We start from the raw sequence: 26,474 nt of genomic DNA on the forward strand, positions 1-26,474 counted from the left end.
GGGTATCCTGTGCCCGAAGTGTGCAATGTGAATAGAGACATGAAAAGAAAATCCTCCTGGGGTTTGTTAGCTGTGAAAGGGATTAATTTGTGCAGAATGAATGGAAAACTCAGCCTCATCACCTTCACCAGGGCTCTCTCAGTGAGGTCATGTACTAAAGCACTCCTAAACAGAAGCACAGCCTTTTCTGTGCATTGTTTCTCCATCTGCACAGGACCAGCTCCATGAAAGAAACACTCCTGGGGGTGCTTTCTCTGCTATTCATTACTCCCAAAGGCAGCTCCAGATTGTCCTTCCATGGGTGAGTTTATTCCCCTTATCACCTAGTCCACTATATATATACCAATGTATACCACTATATGTACCAATAACACCTACAGGAGGTTACACTACCTCCTGGCATCACCCCAGCAGGCTCAGATTTAAAATCCTGACATCTGCCCAAAGGGAGCAGGGATTTGCTGAGCACTGAGGTCACATTCTTATGTTTTAGCAAATAAAGCCCCTGATCTGTGAGAGTAATTAGCAAGCTGTCAGTACCGCCAGATGTGGAGGAAGGAATAGGTATGAGGTACCGCGATGAGCCCTGAAGGACCCATGTGTGCTGTGTTTCCTTGCTCAATGAGGGCAATAGAGGGACTCTTCCAAGAAACATAATTGCATGGATAAATGGACTCCAAATCCGTGAAGGTTTCAAGCCAGAAACATTCATGGTTCAAATGAGAGACGCTTGCCTGGCTCAGACCTCCTTAGGGACAGAGGAGCCAGCTGGAGGCACCACGAACAGGGCTATGGGAAGGAGACACAGCCCCATGGCAGTGACTGAAGACCTGCTCAAACTGAAACTCTCTTCATCTTCTTTAGCTCCACCAAGCCACCAAGCTATTGGGCTTGGACACTCAAATGCACGTTTACAGCCCTCCCAGCAGGTCCTTCAAGGCGCAGAGCAGAGGGCGAATCACACATCCTGGGAATAACGCTTAACCCAGCCGGTTCTTTAAACCTGGGACACTATAAATCCACCCTGCTGAAACCTACCACATCACCTTTGGATCCCTTTGCTCCTGGCTGGCCTGGTGGTCCCGGATCCCCCTGCAAAACACAAGCAAGAAAAAGCTGCTTGAAATTCTCTTCTGGCTGTCACCTTGCACCAAGTGCACAGCAAAGAACAGCCCTAACACCGACTGCACTGGGGAAGAGCCTGTGCTCAGATGGCCCTCGTGGGTGAAAGAGGGAAGGAACTGTCTCCAGAGAGCATTTAACAGGGTGTCAGTTGGATCAGTGCTACCCCCTCCCTTGGGTGGTGCTTGCACTCATGGAAAATATTCCCTAAATTCCCAATGGTGCCTGGAAAACTGTGCTGGAAGTGGGCAGGAAGGAGCCTGCTGTGGGAAAGGTACGGCAGTGACTACACAGCGACTGCATCCTTAGTGTTGGTGCTGACTCCCTTCTGCATGCTGCAGCCCTCTCCTTGGTTTTGCCTGGATGTCAGATATTAGAGATCTGCCTACGGAGGAGTGAAGCAGAGAGGATATTTCACAGCTCTCTTTCCCATCACACACATCTTCACCTTTTCTTCTGGCCATCCAAATGTGTGTATTTGTGTCAGGGACAATTGCTTGGCCAACACCAATAAGCCACATGTTTCTAACGGGTCTTTACTTAAAGAGCTTCTGCTCCATCTAAACCACTGACATCCAAGGTGCTACCACCCCTCAGAATAAACTACATCCACTGGGAGTGCAGCAGCTCTACCCACTTCAAGGCCATTTGATAGAGCACTAAGATTTTGTCCCAGACCAGAACCTGTTGCTCTTCCCAACAGCCCTACAAAGAATGGGAATTGATTCCACGTTATTTCCCAATACAAAATACATTCAGTGTGCTGCACTCACAGTTGCAGTAGTCACATATACAAGGGAATAAAAAGTCCTTCCATTAAGTTTGGATTTAATTTTGTCTTTCATCAATGCCAGCAGAATAACACGTTCTCACCTCACACTGGCCCATCTCTCACCAGCAGCACGCCAGATGTGTCACTCCCAAACAGACCCCTCCACTGTCACTGTCATCCCCCATCACCCATCTCCAAGCTTTTTAATCCCTCTTGGATCACTCAGAAAAGACAGTTTTGGACACAGGCTTCTGGGAATGATCCCTGTTTCATCACCCACTTGAGTCTCGACGTGGACTCAAAATGCCCATTGTCTAGGCCTGGCTCATGGAAATGCACACATTGCACTTCACAGCTCAGCACACTCCTTACTGCAGCCCTTCCCACCTTCCTTCCTTTCTGCATCTGCTTTTCACATGCAAGGGACATTGGGTAGCTTACAATAGAGCAGCATCTCTTACAGGTAAGCCTTGCTGGCCGGGTTTTCCTCTTTCTCCATCAAGTCCTTCTTGACCCTTAAATGAAAAACAGAGGGGAAAAATGTTTATTCATGGGTACTGTTGTGGCAATGGGAAACAAGAAGGGATGTAACGTGCTCTATTGGAGAAGACCTGCATATCTGTGTTCTGCTGATACAGAAATGCTGAAGCTTGCAGGTAGTGTATATGCTCCCATGGATGTGCATTGGAAAGGAATGGCTAAGGGGAGCTCTAATCACCATCTAAGCAGTAAAGAAGGCTTTCTAATGCATTCCTAGTTACACACAGCACTAATGTAAGTGACCAGTTGGAGACTGCTGTCCTATAAAGTAAGGCAGCAGCACTGTTACCCTGGTGAATTGAAACTCTTATGTAGATTACTACGGTGGGTCACTCTGACCTGCTGTTTTTGGATGGAGGTAAGACTCAGTAAGACTTTGCAGGTCCATCAGAGAAGATGTCCCGCAAAGAGAGCATCAGGAGCACAGGGAATAATTCATAACCCTGCTCTTGCTTTTGACAGAAATACCAGTAGTGAACAGAGATCTCCCCATGAAAGACAATACAACCATGGGCACATCAGTCTTGAATTCACCAGCACTGGCACGACCAAACTGGTACACACCTTCCCCAGGGTATTTCCTTGGTAATCACAAATACCTCTGGTGAGATGGTCCTGCTCATTCTGCCAGTATAGTGTGCTCGGGTAAGTGCATGGCATTGTGAGATGCTGACCTGTAGCACCCACATTTGCTTTCAGAAACACCTGAGGTATAGATATCTGAGTTACTCCTTGTTTGAAACCACCATGTGCAGTGGTTGACAAGGGACCATAGACATGAATCACGACTACTGGGCAAAGGGTTGACCTTCTGTGGGCTGATTGATGCAGACTGGAAGCCCTTCCCTGAGACAACAGTTTCTGAATGATGCATTAGGAATAAGACTCACAGGATAACCAGGGTCTCCAGGCTCCCCTCGATCACCTCTGTCACCAACAGGACCCTACAACAATAAAACAAGGTGGCCATAAACAATCTGTCATCTGCAATACCTCAACGGGTTGTACATGGTCTACAGGGAACCAACTCTGCCAAAATCAGGCCAGGGTTGATCAGAGAAGGGATTTAACATCTTACTCTGTCTCCGGGTGGTCCCTGTGGGCCTTCTACCTTCCCATCATCTCCTTGTTCTCCCTGTGAATAAGAATGCAAGTGTTAATATAGACAGCAGATTATGTGGCAGATGCTTCCCTAAGACCCAATTCAGTCCTCCCATACCACAGGCTCCTAAGTCAAAGGCTCTGTTGTATTGTTTCTGTTGTTTGCTTCACAACCTGGAGCACACTGACTCTTCACATTGCTTTCCTGGCCTCTCTGCTGGTTGTTTCTGTCTGGTCTAAACTGTCCTCCCTAAAGAACCAGGTGCAAAGGGTTATAGAGCTTATAATTACAACAATATGGGAAGCAGTCTGCCTCTGGCTTCTATTGCCGACAGTGAAACCAAGCTCTTTAATGAAGCCTTTCCCCACCCTCACTGAGGGCTGAGCTGTCATGGGCACAAGGGTGGTCTGGATGGGTTCCCTGGTTGTGTGCCACCACTGTGGGTTTGCATTACAACTGGTCAGGTGGGAGGGTCAGGCAGCTCCAGTTGCTGATGGGATGCTCCACACGTGGTTTGGTTGGTAGATAACATCACCTGGCTTATTTATAGCTGAGATCTCTCTAAAACATCCACAGAGATCCCTCGAGACTGAACGCAGACACTGCCTTTTCTTAATGCTGTTGTGTAAGTCACTCAGGGTCATGGTGCCCTATTTGCTCTGGAGCCTGGCTCAGAGACAGTTGTTTCATTGCTCCCCGTAGAAGACAGCCACGTTCCAGCTCCTCCACTTTTTGGCTACTTCATATCGCTCAGTCTCTGGCACTCTGGCTCCCTGGGATGAATGTGTCTCAGAGTGCCTCTTACATTGCAGCTAATGGAGAGAGGAGGTCTGGGGGGGGCCTGGGGCTGCTGTGTCTGGGGTGCTTGGGGTGATCCTAGAGCCTTGAAACCCAACCATCCACAGCCACGCAGAGCCAGGTTTCCCACAGACTTGTGTAATTCTCAGTGGTTGCACCAGGCCTTTCTGGTGTATTTATGACTGCTGAACTTTCTCTCTGGGCTACTCCTATCTTCTGTTTGAGCTGTAGCTGCTGCAGTAAGGGTGCTTGGGTAATTTCTTAGTGATTCTGCCTCTGGAAGAAGACATTTGGGGTGATTTGCTCAGTAGAATGAGGCTCAAGATCTGGCAAAATCTACTGCAGTTAACAGGTAGCAAAGAGCTCAGTGCACCTCTCTCCACCACATGCTTGCTGACAGCAGCGTTCTCTTTCTCTGTACTGCAACGTGTTGGATGGATGTTGCCAGGATTTTGTATATACTCACAGGTATACTTACTGTCCGTAAGAGACCATGCGCTGGGTGGGGAACTCCAGCATATTTGCCTGGTGTTCTGGGGAGGTATCATGGTTGGAGAAATACATAGGGAGAAACTGTGCCAGGATGGCTCCAGAATACAGTACTGAGGGAATGGATGGAGACATTTGGGTGGTGAAATAAAGAGAAAGGGAAGTAATGCCTAATAGGCTCTGCCACCAGTCTCCAGCACTACTGAACTTGCTGGTAGTCAGTAGCAGAACCTGGCACTTGGTTTGCTTTCTAGCCACTATCAAAGGCATTAGGTTAGAAGGGAATCAAAGTCACTGTTCCTTAAGTCCCATGTAAAAAAAAACCCAATAGGTCCCATTATACATGTTACTGTGCCGAAGTCTTGGCGCTGATTTCTTCTTTCCAAGCAGGATGTGAACACCTTGCCTTTTGGGAGCTGAGATGTGATGAACTCAAGGAAAGCTCAATTCTGGAGACCCTTGAAGAGCATCAAGACTCACACACTTTCTCCCCAGAGCTGAATTGTAGCTTTGTGTCCCTTTGAGTTTAATTCCCAACTTTCCCTTTGTCTTCTAACTGCGAAAACCCTGCAGCCTGGTCAGCCATGGACCGAGCTCCTCCAGGACTTCCTTTGCTGCTCAAGGGGGACATGAAAGGTTTGTGCTAATCCTTTGGAAAGTTGCAGTGCAAAGAAGTTAGAGTAAAGGGCAGCAAAGTAAACATGTTGGGATACAAATGGAAAACGCATGGGGAAGAAGGGAAGGCTTGTTGTTGTTCTTGGCTCCTGTCCCAAAGTGAGATACACCAGTTTGTAATTTCTAAAAGGATCCCATCTGGACTGCTTTAAGCAGCTGCCAAGTGCAGGCGTCTGCTCCGAGCAAGGCCTCTTTGAGGAGCTGTAAATGTATTAAAGGCACTGGAGTAGCTGCCTGCTATGGCACAAGGGAGCTGGATTCCATAGGAATGCCTCTCACCAAGCTGCTTGCTTCTCTGGAAGAGGGAAGACCTTCCCTGTTATTGTTCATCCTCCTTCTTCAGCACTGCTCAGTTTACTGCATTGTTTAAAGCTCAAAGAGCAGCCATGGACCCGTTTTCTTTCCCTCTTCATTTTCTCAGATTCAGGCTTCCATATTCATGTTTGCACGCATGTATGAGGTTACAGATGTCCAGAGGGAAGGAGTCTGTCCTTAGGCTGGGTTCCAGGCGACTCTTAGGGGATAAGAAGGAAAGATGGATAAGAAAACTTAGATGCAAGATCCTGGATGCTGAAGGGAAGGATGGTGGAGGCTCAGCATGGGATGCTGTGCTCTCCTTGCTCTGTTCTTCAGCAAGGTACCAAGGTATTTGAGACCTGTTCACCTTCCAGGAGGACATGAGTGAGATCTGGCTGTCAAAGCTCATTAGAGACCTGACTGCTCTCAGCAGGATCCATTAGATGCTTTGGTGTCTTTGTGAGGCTTCAGCTTGGATACTTGCATGTGGAATTCATTCCATCATCAGCGTTGCTGTGCTCTGATGACACAAGATCCATGTTATCTCTGAGGGATGCTCTTCCAGTGTCCATTTGTCTTCCAGTTGTCCAATATCATGTTGGTGAAGAGGAGATTGCTTCACTGAGAACTTCAGGTCAATAATTTGGGGACCATTTACTACTGAAGAGATGGGAGCTTTCAAGAAGATGGCAACTTTCAATGGTTTAAGATAAAACAGCAGGCAATTTAAACAGCAGGGATATGTATCTGCACATTGCTTACTCCTTCTGCTGTAAGGTCAATGACTCATCTTGCTTTTGGTAGCTACAACTACAAAGTTCTCTGCCAGGATGCTCAAGTTTCACCAGTGGGACTGTGAGAAACCTCTGGCCAGGCTCTCAACTGACATTGTGCTTGGTCATAAGCTCTCACATCACTATCCTCGGCTGGTTGTGCTTGGTTAACGCTTGCCAGCTTCCACATGGCCACTCAGCAGAATATAGCAGAGGAGGAATGCTGCTGAAGTCTGGAAGAGCAAGAGGTGCAGCTTGGGAAGCGGATGGGGCAGCATTGGGGGTGGAGAGGAAATCCAACAAGGCACTGATGGAGATGCAGAGCAGCAGGAACATCAACAGCATTGATGGTGATGAAATCCATCCTCCGTGGATGCATTTCAGCAGCAGGAAATGACTGGAAAAGCAGCATGACCACCGTTCATCCCCACAGCCATACAAGCAGCTCACCCTGCCCCACTGACTCTCAGCCACCAGCACGGGGACTCACTGCAGCACAAGGAGTGTCCAGGCAGAGCACAGAGAGCATCACGAACAGGGTGTCCTGACACGCAGGAGCCTGAGCTGAATGGATGCATGTGAATGCAAAGACGAGCCCTTGGGATCTCCATCCCACAGCCTCCTTTTACAAGCAATGATGCTCCTTGCACACATCCAGCTGCAGTCACACTTTGGCTGTGAAAGTGAAGCTCTCCATGACGGGGAGTGGAAAAGGAGTGAAAAGAGCTCAGTGCATTTCCCCTCTTCATGGGGACCCCACAACTGACCATTGCCAATGACCATCCCTTCCCTTCCCACGCTGGGGCCGGAGCATCGCTGCGGCTGCCGGAGGCACGTGCGGGGCTCTGTGAGTACAGCCAACACCACCGACAGGAAACCATTAACATGTGAGTCACTGCTCCAGCCTGAGCTGGTTACGGCCGTGCTGACTCAGCAAAAGGGGGAAAGCACAAGGGGAAAGGGCTCTGACTCAGCCCAGCTCTGGCAACGGGGTTGGTGAGAGCAGAGCAAGAGCATTAAGGAGGAGAGACCAGTCCTGCCCCACTTACAACAGGCTATCAGCTGATTTAAGCCCAGTTTGCTGAGGACTGGTTAGTTTGTGCAGGGTGCTATTCTGACTTGATCACAGGAAGCTACCTTTTGATTTCCTTTGATTTGGAGATAGAGCAGAATTTCTATGGATGCAGGAAAAACATGTCCCCAGAAGGCATCAGCCACCATCACAAGCGCATACGGACTCTTACCTTTTCCCCCTTCGGCCCTGGTGGTCCAATTGGCCCTGGTGGTCCTGCGTGTCCCTGTGGAGAGCAGACAACACATGAGACAGGAAGGAGGTGTTTGACTGAAGAGTCTCCCTCAAGCCCTCTGTTGTGTATCCCAGCTTTGGAGGGACCCATGACTCATGGCAGAGATGAACCAAATGATTTGGAGAAGTCTTGATGGTACAAAGCGAGACTTGAGAAAGAACTAAACTGAACTCAAGATCAGAAATAAATCCTAGTGTAAGAATGATTTTACATCCTGGAACGGCAGTTTTGCATTTGAGAACAGACAGAAGCTACAATAAAATCCTTACCTGGTAACCCTTTAAGCCAGGTTCCCCTTGAGTACCCATCCTTCCTGGAGCACCCTGGAGAGACAAGCACAGAAAGCACCATGAGAGTAGCCCATATGGATATCACCTCACAAGAGGAGGATGCACTGGGCTCTGCAAAGCAAAGCTCAGCACCACATCCAACTGAGGCCACCTGAAGTGCTTTTGCCTGGCTTTTTCTCTCTTACACATGGAGACTGATGTTAGGAGTCCATCATTCGATGTCTTTACCAGCATTTATATTCCCCACCTCATTCTAATTTACTAACAGAAAAGGCCGCACGATGTATGCTCTTCATCTGCCCTTCTACATGTCTTTACACCCAAATCAGCTTTGTGCTAGGAAGTAAGTCCACCAGTGAAACCACTCTCAGCTTGGCCTAAACTGTTGGGAGGAAACCTTTCGGTGTGGTTCTGAGGCCAAGAAAGGAGTTTTCTGGGCTGTGATGAGAGCACTGCAAGTGCTGTTTGTTGCATCTTAAGCAGTCTGAACAAAGGGCTTTAAATCAGATCATCAGATTAAAGTGAACTGCAACCATTCCATATCATCCCATTTAGCGTGGAAAAGCCCTTTCCACAAGACAGAGACATGTTCAGTCCAATGGACGGCTGCTCAGCCATTGCTTTGTTTCCTTGTGAAATAATCCATGGAGGCTTTGGCAAAGAATACGACGGGAGGATATATGGGAGGCCATAACTTTTAGTGCAGGAAAACACTATGAGCAGAACCATTGCTCCATCACTCATTTGCTACTGTTCTGAAACATCACCGTGATCCTGAGTTCATAAACAACTGCTTCTCCACTAAGTTCTACCAAATTTAGTGCAAGGAGCTTCCTTACCAGCCTGTACTTACTACTTACTGCTGCTGTCCCAATGCATTTGTCTCATGTACCTAAAGCAGATGAACTTTTTCTTCCCTGTCCATCACACTATTCCCTCTGAAAGCCTCACCTTCAGTCCCCAACTCAGACTCTTTCCCATGCTGTAATTCTTCTTGCTGCAAGTGTTTTAGATAAGTAGTTCAAGAGTGGGTGTAGAAACAGGGCAGAAGTCCAAGGCAGAGTTCCTTGTAACAACACAGTTTGACTTGGAAGCAGCTCTTGACATGAGCGTGAGGTCTCGAAGGGGATGATCATAGCAAAATAACAGCTTATCAGTTTATTCCCTTCTCCAGAAAAATCCCCACTATTTCAGCCCATCTGGGGAGTTGTGAAGAGTCTCCACGATGCAACGTGAGCTGGGCTCACAGGGCATGGATTCACAGGGACTGTAGTGGTAGGACAAGGGGTGATGGGCTCAAACTGAAATGGGAAGTTCAGGTTAGATAGAAGGAAGAAGTTCTTTACTGTGAGGGTGGTGGAACAGTTGCCCAGGAAAGTTGTGAATGCTCCATCCTTGGCAGTGTTCAAGGCCAGGTTGGACAGAGCCTTGGGTGACATGGGTTAGTGTGAGGTGTCCCTGCCCATGGCAGGGCATTGGGACTGGAAGATGTTAAGGTCCTTTCCAACCCAAAGCATTCTGTGATTCTATGACACCAGCACAACCGCCTCTATGAGGTCTCTCCTGTGCTACTGAGAGCACACATTGAGCTGTTTTGGTCAATGAAATCCATCTAACACATTGCCCTGAAGCCTCTGTTGGGCTCTCTGCTTCCTTCAGGCCTGTGCCCACCACTGCTAGTCATGGTTCTGTGTGTTGTGTTCAACCATCTGCATCAAGCATTCTCACCATCGGTCCCAGGGTACCTCGGGATCCTTTAGGGCCTTGGTTCCCCTTCGGCCCCTCCTTCCCTGGAGCTCCTGTCTCGCCGAGCTGCCCCTGGTAGCCCTTGCTGCCCTGCAGAACGGAAGCACTGATGTTACTGTAGGACAAAGCTGCTTCTATGGATCAATAGCAAAGACGAGCAAAGAATGGGAGATCCAGAGGAGGAGACGTTATCAATGGGAGATGTTCTTACCTTCTGGCCAGGCTTGCCCTTTTCCCCCTGTTTTCCTGGTTTCCCTTCTGGTCCCTAGGATTGAAAAAGAAGCTGTTGGAATAGGAAAGCAAAGAAGACCCATTCCAACCAGGCCACTTCCCTGGCACATTCAACCTTCATAGCATCCTCACCCATCCTATCCTATTCCCATGGGAACCAACAAGGAAGTCAGGTAAGGCCACAATTCACAGGTACTACTGGAGTATAGCTGAGTTTGTTCTTGAGCTGCTCCAACACATGGAGGAGAAGGAAACCTCATTGCTCAAAGGTGGAAAGGTTTCCGTGACAAGCGACTACAGGACAGCCTGGCTGAAAGGTGACATTTGTCATCTCCAGATCAGTCAAAGACAGGCGGGTGATGGAAAAACCATCTGATGTGTCCAAGCATCCTCGAGGATACCAAAGAGGGGTCTCAGCAGTGCTCCTTGAAGACATCATCCACTGAGCTGAAATATGGTGCCGACCCCACTGCTGCTACAGAAAGGGCTGAACTGGGGAAAGCACATTTATCCTGACCCCACAAAACGTTCCCTCTGGTCTGCAGAGCTCCCATCTGTGCACCACTGCTTTAAGAGCTGTCTCTTTCACCACCAACTATGGCACTGAATGGGATATCAATATTTTTATATGGTTTTGGGATACTGGCAGTAGAACCATTGCCTTAACAGGAATTCTCCTTATTTTTACCTTGCAATAATTGGTGGTAATAATAATAAGAATAATAAATAATATCACACTGCCTTGTAACACAAGCAGGTTTAATTTTCTATCTCCCTGCCATGCCCAGCTTTCTACTCACAGTGCAATGATCTTCCCTCTATTTGTCCTATAACTACTGCAACACACAGCACACAGAAATCACAACGCACCGATCAGGCAGCTAGAAACAAAGCAGGATGCCAAGCTCCAGGTGGGAACCACAGCAACCAGAAACAAACCCTGGGCTGCTTTGTGCACCCAGTGTGGGTGCAGAACCTGCCAGCCCTCCTTGCAACGCACACAGCAGCAATCAGCTGTGTAACCGAGCACAGCACACTCTCCTTAGGGAGCCCGGGGAGATCGTTTGGCCCCGTTGGCTGCAAGGCTGCCTGCATACTTTAGTTTTGACAGGGAGAAGCAGAAGCATCACTGAAGAAAATAACTCATGCTTTTTGGCAACTGCAGCAGCCTTTTCAACAGCATCCCCACACCAGCACAGCATCCCGTGCTCTGCTCTCCTGCCTCCCACTTGAGGTATAATGTTCGCCACCATTGATGCTGCAATCTCAGCTGAACAAAAGCAACTTATAAAGTAGTCATATCAAAGGGGTTTCACTCTGATCTGATACATGGGCCTCAGAAGTGCCTGCTCTTCGCACAAAGGAGCAATTCAGACTTATTACAGTCCTAAAGAATTGTGCCAGTTCTTCACTTCCCAAAGGGAACAGCTCCGTTTTACCTTAGTCAAGCATTTCAAGAGCCCACCTTGCCAACGCTATTAGAGCTTCACAAGGGACAGATCCCTGCCAAGGAATATACAAGTCCTGTTCTGTTGTCCCTACCATCATACTTGGGGTTTTGTTTGCTATTTCTGCCACTTTCCAAGAGATCACCTTTGGAATTCTTTTCCCACAGATGCCGAGCAACCCCAATACATGATGGATTATGGGTGCCAAGCCTCCACGTCACCCATGTGGTTTGGCAGTACAGAGAAGCCTCCACCAATGAAAGCATCAGCCTGAGAAATAGCCATCCCCATCCGTCTCTTCAGCTAGCTCATCACTGGACCTGGTACCATGTCCCTCAACTTCCCCACAGATTGGATGTAATGTATGTAGTGAAGCAGCAATAGTGCTCACAGACGCTGTTCTGCAGCAATACTGTGATGTTCAGTAGCTTGAAAATCTGGAGAGCGAGTAGTGGAGTCATTCACACAAGTTTACTGTCAAAACAAGACGTGAACAAACAAAGACACAACAGGGATTTCTAATCAGTTGCATAGTGCTTTTCCATCAATCTGTGCATTAAGATCCTTTGGAAGCACAGGCAATAGATACGTCTTACAAATGGGAGAAAGCCCATTTTAATCTAAATCTGTTCTGATCCAGGAATGGCCAAGCCCTTGATCTTCTCCAGCAGAGTAATTTTGTATGCTCAGATGTGCTCCTGAATTGCTGTGCTGTAACACAAATGCAAACCAAATACTTCCACATTATGACTCCATCCCCAGGATGAGGACGTGCTCGTTGTCTGTAGAAAATGCAGACACTAGTGCATGGATGAGATGTGCTTTTATCACTGCACAGGGTAGAGGCACTGTGTTTACATGAGGATCTCACAGTTACCTCAGAAGAGTTTGAAGCACAGTATCCACCTGGATACATCTCCCATGGAAGCAATGAAGCAACTTGCTTCTATCCACAATGGGAAATGTCTTTGCTTTTTTGAGGAGGCAGGTTCAGGCCTTAAATCTCCTCATCTGAGAAACAAAATGCTCCTAAAATCTGCCAGTGTTCAAGTTCATCCTTGAACCCACAATGATGAAATAGAGATACAGGGTTAGAGTCATCTGGGAGAGGGAAAAACCCAAAATACAACCCCAACTTCGACAGTCCAGGCCCTGCTCACAGCAATAAACGCGATCTGTGCCATGTTCAAACAGAGTCTTCAACTTCCTCTGGATTCCTTCAGCTTGTCTTTCTCTGTTGGTGAGGTCTGAACACGGATTTGGGCTCCAATAAACTCCCTGTACCGGCTTTTCCCCTTAGGACGCATTGGCGTTGTTGAGCAGGGATGTTCATCTGCTCCAGAAGGCTCCCCGGGTCCTCCAGCTGGGGTGCAGCTCCTTCTTCATTTCTGGAGAAAGCAGAATTGGCAGCATCTCCATCTCTTGACAGTGATAGCGAGACCAGCTGTCCTCACAGTGAGCCACAGAGATCTTCCTCTGAGCTCCTCTCGCTGCTCCTAGCTCTTGTCTGCCAGTTAAAAGCTTTACTGGCATAAATAAATGGGTCAAACTGTGCTGGCGACACCATCAGCAGAGACGTGGCTTGCATCTTGGAGCCTGAGTCACCTCCTCGAGTGGAGTAAGCGCTATCAGCAAAGGATGTTGCTGTGCTCTACCAGCATGCTTTCTAGGACTTTGGCCAGCAGAGCTCTGCTAGTGAGTGGGAAGCCTACCATATGCCTGATTTTCCTGGATGTGCTTTTTCCAACCACGCAGGAATTTTGCCCAGATGAATTTAGAGGCAGCTCAGCACTTGTCTGGGGTTCCCAGATATGTGATATCTCCGCTTGTGATGTTCCAGATGTGATGCCTGTTGCAATCCCAGACGTTGACAGGGCGCATAGGCAGCGGTATGCACAAGTTCCCAGAAATCACTGCATTGTCACATGCCACATGTTACACAGGCAACAAGAAGCCCAGCAAAAATGGTGATAGCCTTCAAAAAGGTCACATCCTTTTTCTTTCTATTCTTCTGACTCATCTGTCCAGGGATGCAAAAAGGCTCAGAAGGAAGGAAAAGAATGGGATAGACATGTGAGATTGTAGCTTCATCCAGGGTCTCCATAGTACATCAGGAATCCAGCATCTAGGGTTCCTACTCTCTTTAGCAGAGACAGCAACGAGGGGCAGAAACTGTACAAAAGCCTATACATAAGAGTAATGAATTCCAAGTTCTTTTTGCTGGATTCAAATCAGCTGGGTTCGCTTGCCAAGGCACTAAACACTCGATGCTTTTATTCTTGGGGTTTGTACACATTTTGTTGTATGCTTTGGGTTACTGGTTTGCTGAGAAAACAAATCTTCTTTCCAAGCTTCTTCCATGAGCAGGGTTATTTTTAAGTGGTGATTTCTCTTTATGTGCTGCATTCTTCGCTAGAGGAGCATATCAGTACCTCCAGAAGATGATAGTATCTGTGACTAGGGACAGTGGAAAGCAGTGGTTTTACAGTTAAGTGGCTTCAGGTATGCCAAAATAGCCAAGAAAAGCAAAAGAATTCTCGTCTTAGGTCTAGCATGTTTGAAATTCCATTGCCAGCTTCTCCAAGGACCAAGTTTTATAAGTTTTTTTCAGGAAGACCATAGATATTCCCTAAAGGAAAAGCTAAACGATTTGTTTTCTAATGCAAATTGATTAATATTTAAGGACAAAGAGGCTTTCAGCTGCTCTTGGCCTTGGCAGCAAAGTCAAGTCTCTTGCACGGCACAGCGATGTTTACTGGGAGCAAATAGATGAGCAGCCCAGCTTTAAACTCTCAAAACATCAACAGTTGAAGTCTATGTTACAACAACAACAAGCAGAAAAAACAAAGCAAGGAAGTTGAATGAACTGCAGGGAGATATGCCCCAGATGGAGCCAAACAGCGTTAAAATCCAGACCCAAACTCCCCCCACAGTGATGCTCTAGGTCTGGGGAAGCAGTTACTGAGACGTGACTCACCGTCCTGGTTTGACTCAAGGGGACTCTGCCTCTTGGCACTTCAGAGGACAGATGTGCTCCTGCTTTGCTTGCAGAAGGAGGGAAGCTCCATGAGGGCACAGACCTGACAAGTTCACTTCCCAAAGCCTATCTTTGGGAAGCGTGGAGACCTCATAGCAGCCTTCCAGTATCTGAAGGGGGCCTATAGGGATGCTGGAGAGGGACTCTTCATTAGGGACTGTAGTGACAGGACAAGGGGTAACGGGTTCAAACTTAAACAGGGGAAGTTTAGATTGGATATAAGGAGGAAATTCTTTACTGTAAGGGTGGTGAGGCACTGGAATGGGTTGCCCAGGGAGGTTGTGAATGCTCCATCCCTGGCAGTGTTCAAGGCCAGGTTGGACAGAGCCTTGGGTGATATGGTTTAGCGTGAGGTGTCCCTGCCCATGGCAGGGGGGTTGGAACTGGGTGATCTTAAGGTCCTTTCCAACCCTGACTATTCTATGATTCTATCTCAGGCAGATTCAGGATTACCCAGGACTGTTGTGGAACAGGAGCACGTGTCCATGGTCATTGAGTGAAGGTCTGAGGTTACTCCTCCCTGCCAACAATGAGGCAGGAAAAAATACTAAAAGCAGAATGTAGCTACTGAATAAAGAAAAGAAAGCACCGATGGTGATGAGGAAAAAACCCAGTGGTGATGGTTTGAGGCAGTGGCCATAGAAAGGGCAGAAAAGCTAAAGCACCACTAAAGACAGGATGAGGAAACATAGGATGACCATGCCCACATTGTTCAGGGCCTGGCCAGCAAGCTCATTTAAAGGGAAATGAAAAAGCCCCATATAATTTCCTACCGCTCAGCAACGTCTCCATATGAGAACCTCCACTTCATAAACTTTGATCGGGAGAAGTCTCCCTCTATGGAAGACAGTTCACAAGCGTTCAGGAAATTAGTGGGATTATTGGGGCCGGGCATTTGAAGACATAAATGTTTCAGATTTATAAGAAACACATTTCACAGTCACTTTGCCTCGCAGTAGTTTGGAAGGGGAGGAGACAGGGCAGCAGCTCCTGAATGAGTATGGGGAGAGAAGAAAGACTCAACTGTTCCTGAGAAGAAAGACCTGATTGTACTGCAAGGTTCAGAGGGCTTCACTGGGATCACTGGGAAGTAATGGGCTCTTGGCCTGCTTGTGGAAGCTGAGTGGTGAGTGCAGGTAGAGCTGAATGCAAAGCGAGGTGGGGAAACCCTATATAGAGATCTTGGATGGAAAGACTACATCGAGCATCAGTGTGACTTTCCTTTCAGCCGACTTCTTCAGCTTAAAATGTGGAATCCAACCCAAAATGTCATACCCAAACCTTCTCTTTTAATACAAATTCTTATCTGCATGCAGATGTTGCTCCGAAATATGCCTCTTACAGGTTTTGTGGATGAGGTCTATTTAACTTGTGTTCTCAAAGCAGTCACTGCGTAAGGCAGCAAGGAGAATTATGTACAGAGCTGTGCTGTGTGCTCTGAGCTGCTCTGGTTTGGTCTGATAGCCCTGAACTGCCACTAATCTGTTATTGCTGGGAAAATCCCTTTTCCCCCCCTCCTTCCTTCTATTTCCTCATCTGTAAGGAAACAGAACAGACAAAAGTGCCACCAAAAGGCTTGAAGGGTGGGTACAAAGTGCAGGAAAAGTGCAAGCCCTCATCCCCACTGAGCTGTGAAGCTTTCATACATGATGACACCCAAACCCTCCAAGGAATCTGATGACTGGGAATAAAGGAATAGCCACAGCACTTGAGCACTATAACCCCAACTTACACTAATGAGCACTACTTGTGCTCCCAAAACCCACTAAGGGTTAACGTCTTCCTTTTGAAGGACACAGATGCCCTGGGGTTGTGGAAGAGGAGGGGAACAAAATCCTCTCTTGCAATAAAGGAGGTGAATCTTCAAGTAACTGCCCAAAGAGCGCGTCTCCTTTGCCTGAGTCAGGAAAGAACCCGTGCCAAGACAACGGGATTCATTTCACATTCTGGCTCATTCTAACTGCTATTAACTCCAAACGAAGACCAGCTGGGCTCAGCCTGCCTGCCCGAGCGGCACAGGGACCCGGCAGGGCTGGCCAGCACTGCAGGGACAGCAGCCCCTTGGCTATAGGAGAGCAACCTTGGTCACTGCAGGCAGTGATTCTGCAGGGACCGCTCTGTGGTTCCCTGGACTCACAGGTACCCCTGGACCACTCCAAACCGATGGCTTTGGGGGGCTGAGTCACAGAGACCGGAATAGTAGACAAGAATAAAGTCTCCCAACCAACAAAATCCATTGTGTACCTCTCCATAAAATGGGATGCTGAGATTTCCACACAACAGGCTGAACCAGAGGCCATCAGCACTGTTTAAAGTGAAAGGAGAAGAAGCTGACTACAGCTATGTGGCCCAGGGAGGACAACACTGCAAAGGAGGAATAAGACCTGAGGATTGCAGTTTATGCAGAGAGGCGCTCACCCTGACCCTTGCTCTCACCCTATTCAAAGCAGAGTTCAAGCACGTTTGACTGCATTCCTGAGCAACTCCATTCGCCTTTGATTTTTGAGGCAAGGCAAATACCTGCTTATGGCTTTGTTAGATATTGGGCTGCATGAGGCTGTTACACAACGATGCACCACGGCCAAGTGCAAGCACCTTCAAGCTATCGAAACTGGAGTCCGGTAAGCTGTGGCTTGGGATGTGGGCCATGCACAGTCCCAGGAGACACTCAGCTCTGCAGCAAAAAGACCTTTGACAAGCAGAGCTGGCTCAGGAACCATCTATCTTAATGCCCATGGGACAGTACAGCCCATATTGAGCCACACCACAGGGTACAGGAGCAGGGCTGAGGAGCTCCTGGTCCCTCTCTGCCACTGACCGACCTGCATGACCCTGGGCAAGTCACTTTCTGTTGTCTATCTACTGCTAATGCATTACTCAAGTGAAAAATTAGGAATAATAGTACTCATTTCCTATATTAAGGGTGTGAGGAGCTTGCTGTTCCTCCTGACACACTGCCAGGGCTCTCATAGCCTTCTCCTGCACACCAAGCCCAGTATCCTCCATCCCTTGCATTGCTCAGTTGGGGGTAACCCCACACCCTGAAGTTATGGGAGTTTAAGAAACCTCTTTCAAGTGAGAGCTCCACAGACAGCTCCATGAGAAACAGCTTTCCCAGGAAACAGCAGCTCAGCACATTATAAAAAGCCCAGAGATTCCTGCATGGAGAGCAGATATTAAAACCAGAAGTAACTCCAGGATTGTCCTTCGGCAGCCCCAGTGTTTCCAGGGAGCTGGATGCCATGGAAGTGATGTGGTGCTGCCAGCTGTCCCTAAGCTCAAGTGTTGGGAGTGAATGGCTGGATCCAGCGACAGAAAATCTTGGAATTGTGTTTTTCAGTGGCAGGAAACAGAAAAGAACAAAGAGCAAAAAATCCCCACCCTGGGACAAACTCTGCTGTGAGTGATGTTTAGACAACGTTGTGAGAGAGAGAATAGATGGGAATGGGCCTCTGGTGTTACAGAGACCAGAAACCAGCCCCATCTCAGTTGTGACCACAGTGTCTGGAGCAGCTCTGCTAGGTCAGAGCAGAAGATCTATCCTGCCCAGCAAGTCCTCCTCTTCCTCTTCAGGACTGCAGCCTGCAGATGACGGAGAAATGAGAGCACAATGGGAATGATGCTGAACTCAGGACATCATCCAGTGCTGCGTGTGGAGCTGCTGCCGGGTGTGATGTGGCTGAGACCACAGTGCTGGAGCCAAGAACCACAAGTTCACCACTGCTCTGTGCTGGGCTGGGTCCTGTGCAAAGCACTGCGAGTTCCTCTACCCCAGCCCAGCTCCATCACTTCACCCTCTTGGAGAGCAAAGGAAAGGACATTGGACCTTGTTGCATCAGCCCTTAAAGCCCTTTTGGTGCATGTCTGTGCCACGCAGCAGGGCCAGCACATGCAGCCAGATCTCTGATGTAACTGTTTATGGTGATTGATATCATTGGAGGGTCTGGCTCAAAGCTTTGCAAGTCCTGAGATGGCTTGAATGCCACCGCAGATAGGGTTTCAGGTTAAGAAGGAAGTGGAAAAAGAGAAGAACTCGGCTCCCAGATCTGCTGAACAATGAGGGATTTTCTTGTTTCAGAGCATGTTGTATTTCAGTGCTTACAGGGCTCTCCAATTGCTTTCCTGGAACTGTAAACCCCTGGCTATCAGATGTCTGCCTTGTATGACAACCAGTGCATTACCAAAACCACAGTGCAGAGCTACGGAGCGCAGCTGGAAACCCACCGCCTCCCTCCTGCCAGCTGGCTTGGGCTGTTTGCACAGCCACTGGTGGATCAGTGATCTCTGAGGGAAGGGATGAAGTGCTGTATTCGCTGTAGGTAGAGAGGAGAAGCAGTGGGGAGAAGCACTTGGTGGGGGAGATGCTCACAGGGACCTGTGTCCAGGTTGATGCTTGCATACGATTGACTTCAATCTCTTGTCATCCTCTGTTGCAAAGAGCAGGATGGACTGGCAGCCAGCTCCTTTACCCTCCAACAGTGCTCTCGGGGTGTTTCAGGCTCTGTGGCACTATCCCCTTGGACACTTATAGATTGGCAGGTAAATTATCTTCTTATTCTGGCAAACTACACCATGGCACTTGCACTGCTGGTGGATGCCTCGCAGGGTTCACAGCCTGTTGTACCTTTCAGTCTCTCCACAGACTGCAGAGACACATCCTTGCCCATACAGAAAGTCTGGATCCTCAGTGGACTCCCTACTCTGTTGATCCCAGGATTTGCTCCTCCAGCCATTCCCTCCGAATGAAGACGCCCAGGCAATCCCTGATGCTCTGCGAGGGGAAGAGATTTGCAGCTCATTGTGGCTCAAATGAACCAATTAGAGGTCAAACTGCCAAGTCCAGAAGAGAATCAAAGATAATGAAGGCAACAAGCTTGTATTAGAAGACTGAAAGCACTGGAAGGAGATAATACCTGAGACAGCAGCTCAGGAAAGGTGCACAAATCTGATCTTGCACTCAGCTGTGTGCTGATGCCCTGATTTCTCCCTTTTGACCAGGGGACAATTGGCCCATCCCTTTGTTGAGCTTTGTCACCAAGTGTGAACTTGGACAAAGCGATCAGAAGATAGATACTCACTTAGCTCCAGCTGCCTTGAGACCTGCCAGCCACAGCTGGGAGACTCATGGACCAGCTTCAGCTTGCTGAAAACCACTGGCTTTGAACCACGCACAGGCTGTCCCCAGGGACATGGCTGGGGCCTCCCTGCTGCTTTGGTTTGGGATTTAAAACCAGCTTTCAGATACGTTAACACTGGGAACGGCTGAGCCAAGTTAGAGCTTAGAGTCTTCAACAATGCTTCTTGGGTGCCAGGGAATCTTGGTCGTGGTCTTGGTATCTATGATAGATTCCAAGCATCAGGATGGCTTTCTGGAAAATGAAGCCTTGCTCAGTAAAGCCAGCTGTGTCCCTGCTGTAGGGATCAGTCGCTGGGTGAACGTCTCTTTTCTGGCTGGCTGAATGCAAAGTCAGGTGGGGAAGTCCTACCAAGGATGGAAAGTGTCACCAAGACCTTCCTTTCAGCCAAGTTCCTCAGCTTCAAGTGGAATCCATGACCCAGAAGAGCAGCACAGACCTTTTATGCTTCCTCCAGCTTTACCACCACTGAAGGTGCTTTAGCACATCCCTTCTTCATCTGCCATCTCCCACGTTGCTCTATGACTGTGCAGACCAAAGAACTGCTTAGCCTCCTTCTATCCCTTGCACTAGGCCATCTCCATATGGTGTACATGCCCTGCCAAGCTCCCCCAGCTACAACAGGGTGCTGCCAGCACCAGGCCTTTGCCCCATACCAATATGTGCAAAATGGGCTTGAATATGTACCAGCAATAAAGCATTTCAGAGCAACCAGATGCCTCATTTCCCACATTGGTCAGGCGGACACTCAGTAGTGAAGTGTCGCATTCCTTTGGACATAAGCAAAATCAAGACTAAGACTAAACATGTCCTTGGTGTTAAGGAAAATCCTTCAAGAAGGGATGTAGCTGTGGGAACATGCGATGGAAAGGGTTTTTCCAGAGGCTGTTGCTGCTCGGGGGGGGCACATCTCTGTGGGACCCCTTTAGTACCGAGGCAGAGGCCAACACAAAGCCAATACAAGGCGCAGGAAAAGCTTCTCTCTATGTCCATGACTGCAGATGGGTGTCAGCTTCCTTAAGCTAATGTGAATCTCCTCCAGATGTTGAAGGTGGGGTACGCACTCCTAAATGGAGGTTAGTTTGTTGGCACAGGTAACCAGACAGATCCTTGTGTGTCTCTTGCACTAACAGCACAGAAACATCAACATCTCTCTGTAGTTGAGCAGCACACCACTGGAGGAGAAGGAAACATCTCTAGTCCAGGGAAATGTCAGCAGATCCAGGCAGGAATGCAATGAAGCACAGAGGTAAGGGCTCTGGGTGTCATGCCAGGAGAGACCAAATGAAGATGTAATAGCTGCAGTTCTCTGTAAAACTGAGTATTGGACAGTGTTAACACTGTCAGATGTATTAAAACCATATGTAACATGTGTGATGTGCAAGCACACAATAACTGCAGCACACCCAAGCCCAACGTGCCTCCTCCCTACACTATAAGTGGCTCTGTACCTTCCTACGGCAATTTCCCTACCAATGGATGGGTTTGTCACTGTGCCTGTGGTGGCTTCTGTGGCACTGCCTTGCAGAGGATGGGTTGATGTGATATTCCAGCTTCCAATACTCAACTGAACGGGAGGCGGTTCCCGTTATCTTTAGCATCTCTGAGCTGTCAACTGGGCAGAAACCTAAGGAGGATCCCATGGATATTTGTACCTTTTCCCCATGGTAAGGCGGGATAAAAGTCTCAAAAATGGGAAAGGAAAAATTATTTGTTCTTCTATCAGAGGACTTCCATCTTCAAATTACCTCAGCAAGACAGGAACACCAGCCTATATATGAGGTAATGGCCAGGCGTTTGGCAGGGGAGCCAATGCTATCTGGAGCCTATGTGGTCTCTGACAGTCTGCCCTGAGTTAAGACATAGGGATATACAAAGCAGCACATTAAAATAGTAGATGGAAATATAGCAGTCTGCAGTAAAACAAACACACACAAAAGGGAATGATTATGAGCAGGAATCTTGGCTCTGTTGACTCTTTATGGCATCATGTTCCCAGGGACATGCTGGCAAACAGCGGGGATGGAGTCTGAGAGAATCTATATTTCATACTCTATAACTTAATATGGCTTTTGCATGAGTTTAGTGTTTTTATTGGGTTCTTAAAACATGCACTGTATAAACACGTGAACCAGCCAGAAGCACAGCACGTGGAGGGCCGGGTGCTGAGGGTGGCTGTCCACGGAGCTGGGAGGGAGCCGGGATGTTGGGAACCACCCCATGCCATACCACCCCTTGGTATGGTCCCAATCCTGCAAAGAGCTCCCTGCGGATACAGGGGGCTGGGGCCAAGGATGGCCTTATTTAGGGCAGGACAACAGCCTTATTCTGGACATTTATGGTGCTGCATGGCAGTACTGAGCCAACGTTTCCACTTTCAGGGCGAGTCAGTGCTCACACCGCAACCTCAGCCCAAAAAAACCAACATGAATCCAGCCCCTTTGCCTCCATCCCCTCGCACCCTTCTCCTTGTCCTTCTTTTAGCCAGCCACCATGTCACCAAAGGGAAAACAATCTGTTCCAACACAGAGCATCCTCCCAGCTCTCAGAGGTACCTGCCTGCCCTATCACTTCCCACCCATCCTGGGCAGGGAATTCAGAGCTGCCATAAACCTGGTCAGCCCTGGGCTCCTTCTGACACATCCAGAGACGTGTGGGGTGGGAGCCAGCGTGTTCCCTGGCTGCATCAGGAACAGGGCTTGTGCTATAGGCGAGCACGGCCGCTCCGCTCAGGCTGGCTGCATCCAACCCAGCCAGGCTATGGCTGCACAGCAAGAACCTCACAAGTCTTGCACGTCGGAGAGCTTTGATCCACAGCAATAATTACAATGAATAAATCATGGTGTCAAGATGACATCGTCTGCATTTCAAGCAGAAGGACCTGACTTGGCTTGCAGAGCAGCCCGCTGGGGCACTGGGCAGAGCTATCCTTCATCTGGCAACACTGAATGAGCCCCAGGCCAGACCATGCAGACTTATCCCAGAGCCAAAATCACACTTTCTGTGACACCAAAATCAGACCTCCAAGTGAACCAGACATATCGAGGATGTTCATTGAGGATCCAGGGATCATTTCCTGCTAATTTGTTCTATTTGTTTTCTATATTTAAGGGAGAAACCCAGAACTAAGCAAGTAATCATCAAAGAGAAGTGAGAGAAAGCAAAAGCTGGCCATTTCCAAACTCCAGGCCAAGGCTGGAGTGCCAGCCAGGGGAAAATCAGTTCCTCGCAGTCCTGTGCACATCCCTCTCTATACCCTGCGAGGTGGTCCATTTCACAGGTGCAGCAGAGGCACCGTGTCCCAAGCCCTATGGCAGAGCAGGGAAGTGATCCACACCTTAAGTGTGTATCCTGATGGAAAGACCAAACCATCTCCTGGATGGAGGTCTTTGCAAAAATAACACACTTTATGGCACCATTTGCAGTGAGTGACATCTCAAATGGGACTGCTTTAAGTCCTGGTTTACTGCCTGCGTCTCCCTCTCAGGCTGCCCCTAGGAGTTTTGCTGTAATATGGCATGCTTTGTTAGGGTCGTATTAATGCCTACAGTAATCACTGCCCTTATTTGAAACAAAAGAAGAAGGGGAAAAAAGGGAAAGAAAAAGCCTATTTATTTCTTACTAGGGTTTAAGTGCAATCAAGTCTCTCAGAGGACTGAAAGCTTCCTTTTAGTGCAAAAGGATTTTGTCTCTTAGACGAGCTGGTTTGCCCTCTGCAGCCCAAAGCTCGGTGTGTGCCTGAAGCCTGAGCTGGGGAGCATGTGCTGCACCCCTGGGCTCAAACCGCAGCCATTGGGAAGGTTAAAGTCATCTTAGACACAGGGATTTAGACAAGAGCTGATCTTTCTAGGGCAAGATGTCACTCCGATCTGGAAACCAGGGTGCAGTGGCCCTGTGGAGAGCACAATGCTGTACCCTGGTGATTCAATACCCGCCTATGCAGCTCAGAGGGGAGAGCAGTGATTGCTTCAGGGACCCCATGGGGTCCACGCTGGTTTCCAGACTCACTCGGACACCTGTGATGCCGGGATATCCAGGAGGCCCTTCCTTTCCCTTCAGTCCTTCGTTGCCTTTTTCTCCTTTCTCTCCTTCCAGGCCTTGGTCTCCTTTGTCTCCCTGTGGAAGAGAGGAGGGTGGGAGCTTTTCATACCCACACAGCGCATGGGTCACTGGACAAGGCAAAAAACCCACCACATAATTAATATTTCAGGAGTCTGAGAGGAAGAAGCCTGCGAGGGAAAGGATGAATGAGGATGAGTCATAATACACTTGACATTTAAAACATGAGCAAAACCAGGTTTCTTGTGTTTTGTTGAATGTCTTGGCTGGAGGGGAAGGAACTCCCCCATTACACAGGGTAATGTGAACCCCTTTGCTTCCCCTTCAATAAGAGCTGAACCTCCCACATGAATGAGACAAGCAGACAAGAGCTGCAAGTCTCTCTTGCCTAAGCTTGGGATGCTGAAAGGTTCATAATAGGACAGGTTTGTCTGGAGCAGCCTTTTGGCTCCTGCTGCCAAACGGGAATCAGCCCAGGGCTCAAATAAACCCTCTGCACAACAGAGTCATCTCGCCCTGGTGAAGGATTTGTGGCCTGAGCAGCAGGTATCACATCGAATCACTGCTCCTGCAATTGATAGCACTGAATTTTATGGAGACAACCAAAAAGGCCAATTCTGTACTGAGAGCAGCACCTAACACTTGTGCAACCAGACTGGCTTTAACAGTCATTTCCTACTTGCACCTATGATTGTGAGAGCACAGCAACACCCCTTCTGATTAAACACACGCTCTTCTGTCCAGAGACACATTCAGGCTGAATAGATTTGGTTTGAGGAGCTCTTAGGGGTAGTGGTGGCAAGAGAATACAGAAGTCTTGACTGTCTTTAAGGAAGAGTCTATTGGTCCAGCGTTCAGAGATAAGCAGAACGGAGACACATGGCAAACAGCTTAACCAGTACGAAGCAATAAATTGTGCTGTTGTGGGACTGGCTGCTGTTTCTTTCCATGGGACAAAGCTGTTGGCCTGTTTGGATAGACCAGCTGTGCAGGGACAGGAATCAGGCCTGTTCCAAAGGCCAGGTAGCAAGCCCACAGCAGTGAGATACAGAGCACAGCGCAAGCCCTGAGCGAGCTTTGCCAAGAGGAAGGGCATCTGGTTTCTTTACTTTCTAGCAATGCTCTGACCAGTGGTGCAGGGCAGTGATTTGGTTTCCCCTGCCAGGCCCTGGAATTCCTGATTAGTTGGAAATTGAATCTGCAAAGACTCAAATAACCCAGACAAATTGTTGGAAACCACAGTTTGGAGAACTTGACCTTTTTGGAGATCTGATCAGGTGCCAAAACCGCGGGCAGAGGAGTGAAACAGGAGGAGTCCATTACGTGTGCTTGCAGGAAAAGAGTCCTTAGAGGGAGCAGGGCAGAGGTTTATTGCCCAGAGGACCCAATGACCCCTTTAGCTTCAACCTGGCCCTGGGAATCACGGGACCTTGAGTGCATGGGGATGTGAGAGCTGAAACGTGCCATGAGAGTGAGGTTTACCTTGACACCGTCTGGGCCGGGTGCCCCGTTGTCCCCTTCCAGCCCTGGTTCCCCCTGTAAGACAGAGGCAAGCACCATAAGGATGTACATAAACAGGCTTTTCCCTAAGCTTTCTGTAGATGATTCATGGCAGTGAGTGACAGGATCCCAGCCCTTTGACATGTCCCATCTCACATCCTGATGCCGAACAAGCTCTTCTGGAGCAAGAGCAGGAATTCAGCCTCTTGTTTTATTCTGAGACACAGTTTCTCCTCCATGGATCCTATGGGAAGACCTTTTCCCTGTGCTGAAAAGGGGGCTCAGTCTGCATTCATTTAACCTGGGGCTTCCCCATCCTGCTCCAACAACTGACCTTAGTCCTGAGAAGGACAAGAGGTGCTGCTGGATTCAATCCACACATTCATCCCACCCCTGGCTCCATCCCACTTGTGTATAGTGTAGCCAGTGTTTCCCTGCTTAATGCTTGCCTTCTGCTCCAGCATTCCCTGCATCCTCCTGGTGAACAGGACAGGTCTGTTCCCACACTGCCCCTTTCATACGTGAGGGGGTCACAGCAAAGCAGCACTGTACCATTGGGGATGCTCACGTAGGATGCTGAGCTGGAGCTGAGAGGCTCTGTGAGGAGGGTGTTGCCATCACCCGCAGGAGAAACAAAGGCCATAAGGGTTATGGCATGCTCAGAGCAGGGTCTGTCTGCCCAGGCTAACAGTGAACAGGGAACAGAGCCTCTGGGGAACTACTAAGGCAAAGCAGCTCATCCGGAAGGTGCTGTACTCACCCTTTGACCAATGAGGCCTTGCTCTCCAGGGGTTCCCAACTGGCCAGGATCACCCTATAAAGAAGGAAGCATACACATGGAGACAAGTGGTTTACTGATGGTGAGTGAGCTTGAAGTACTCCCCATTGCACCCCTCATTTTGACCTTTCTTTCATTCTACACAAACATCTTCAGTTTGTGAAGGGGTCCAAAGGACAGGTTGGCATCACCAGCTTGCACAGGGCCAGCTCACACCAGCTCTGTTGCAGTGATGCTCAACAAGGCAGGGATCAGTGGTTGTGCCAAGAAGATATCCCCTTGGCATGGTCCTTTGGCAGCAAAGCAGCAATGCTGGGTGCATGCAGCGCTGCAGCAGACACGACCAGGGAGGAGAAGAAAGCAAGCAGCTTTCTG

At 48.7% G+C, this 26,474-nt stretch overlaps 1 protein-coding gene across 4 annotated transcripts in view; it reads right to left on the reverse strand.

Annotated features, from left to right (window-relative positions):
- Window positions 1–26,474, reverse strand: part of COL27A1 (collagen type XXVII alpha 1 chain) — a 190,885-nt gene that overhangs the window by 11,575 nt on the left and 152,836 nt on the right. For all 4 annotated transcript variants that reach the window (XM_062640328.1, XM_062640329.1, XM_062640327.1 and 1 more), the window contains 11 exons: window positions 26,082–26,135; window positions 25,304–25,357; window positions 23,771–23,878; window positions 10,123–10,176; window positions 9,894–10,001; window positions 8,145–8,198; window positions 7,813–7,866; window positions 3,513–3,569; window positions 3,325–3,378; window positions 2,356–2,409; window positions 1,039–1,092 (listed from right to left, as the gene is read on the reverse strand). In XM_062640328.1, coding sequence (XP_062496312.1) covers window positions 1,039–1,092; window positions 2,356–2,409; window positions 3,325–3,378; window positions 3,513–3,569; window positions 7,813–7,866; window positions 8,145–8,198; window positions 9,894–10,001; window positions 10,123–10,176; window positions 23,771–23,878; window positions 25,304–25,357; window positions 26,082–26,135 — 705 coding nt within the window. The remainder of the gene's footprint in view (window positions 1–1,038; window positions 1,093–2,355; window positions 2,410–3,324; window positions 3,379–3,512; window positions 3,570–7,812; window positions 7,867–8,144; window positions 8,199–9,893; window positions 10,002–10,122; window positions 10,177–23,770; window positions 23,879–25,303; window positions 25,358–26,081; window positions 26,136–26,474) is intronic.

The sequence above is a fragment of the Pezoporus occidentalis genome, unplaced genomic scaffold (genome assembly GCF_034315485.1).
Source record: "Pezoporus occidentalis ecotype Australia unplaced genomic scaffold, CSIRO_AGI_Poc_V1 ctg64, whole genome shotgun sequence".
NCBI lineage: Eukaryota > Metazoa > Chordata > Aves > Psittaciformes > Psittacidae > Pezoporus > Pezoporus occidentalis.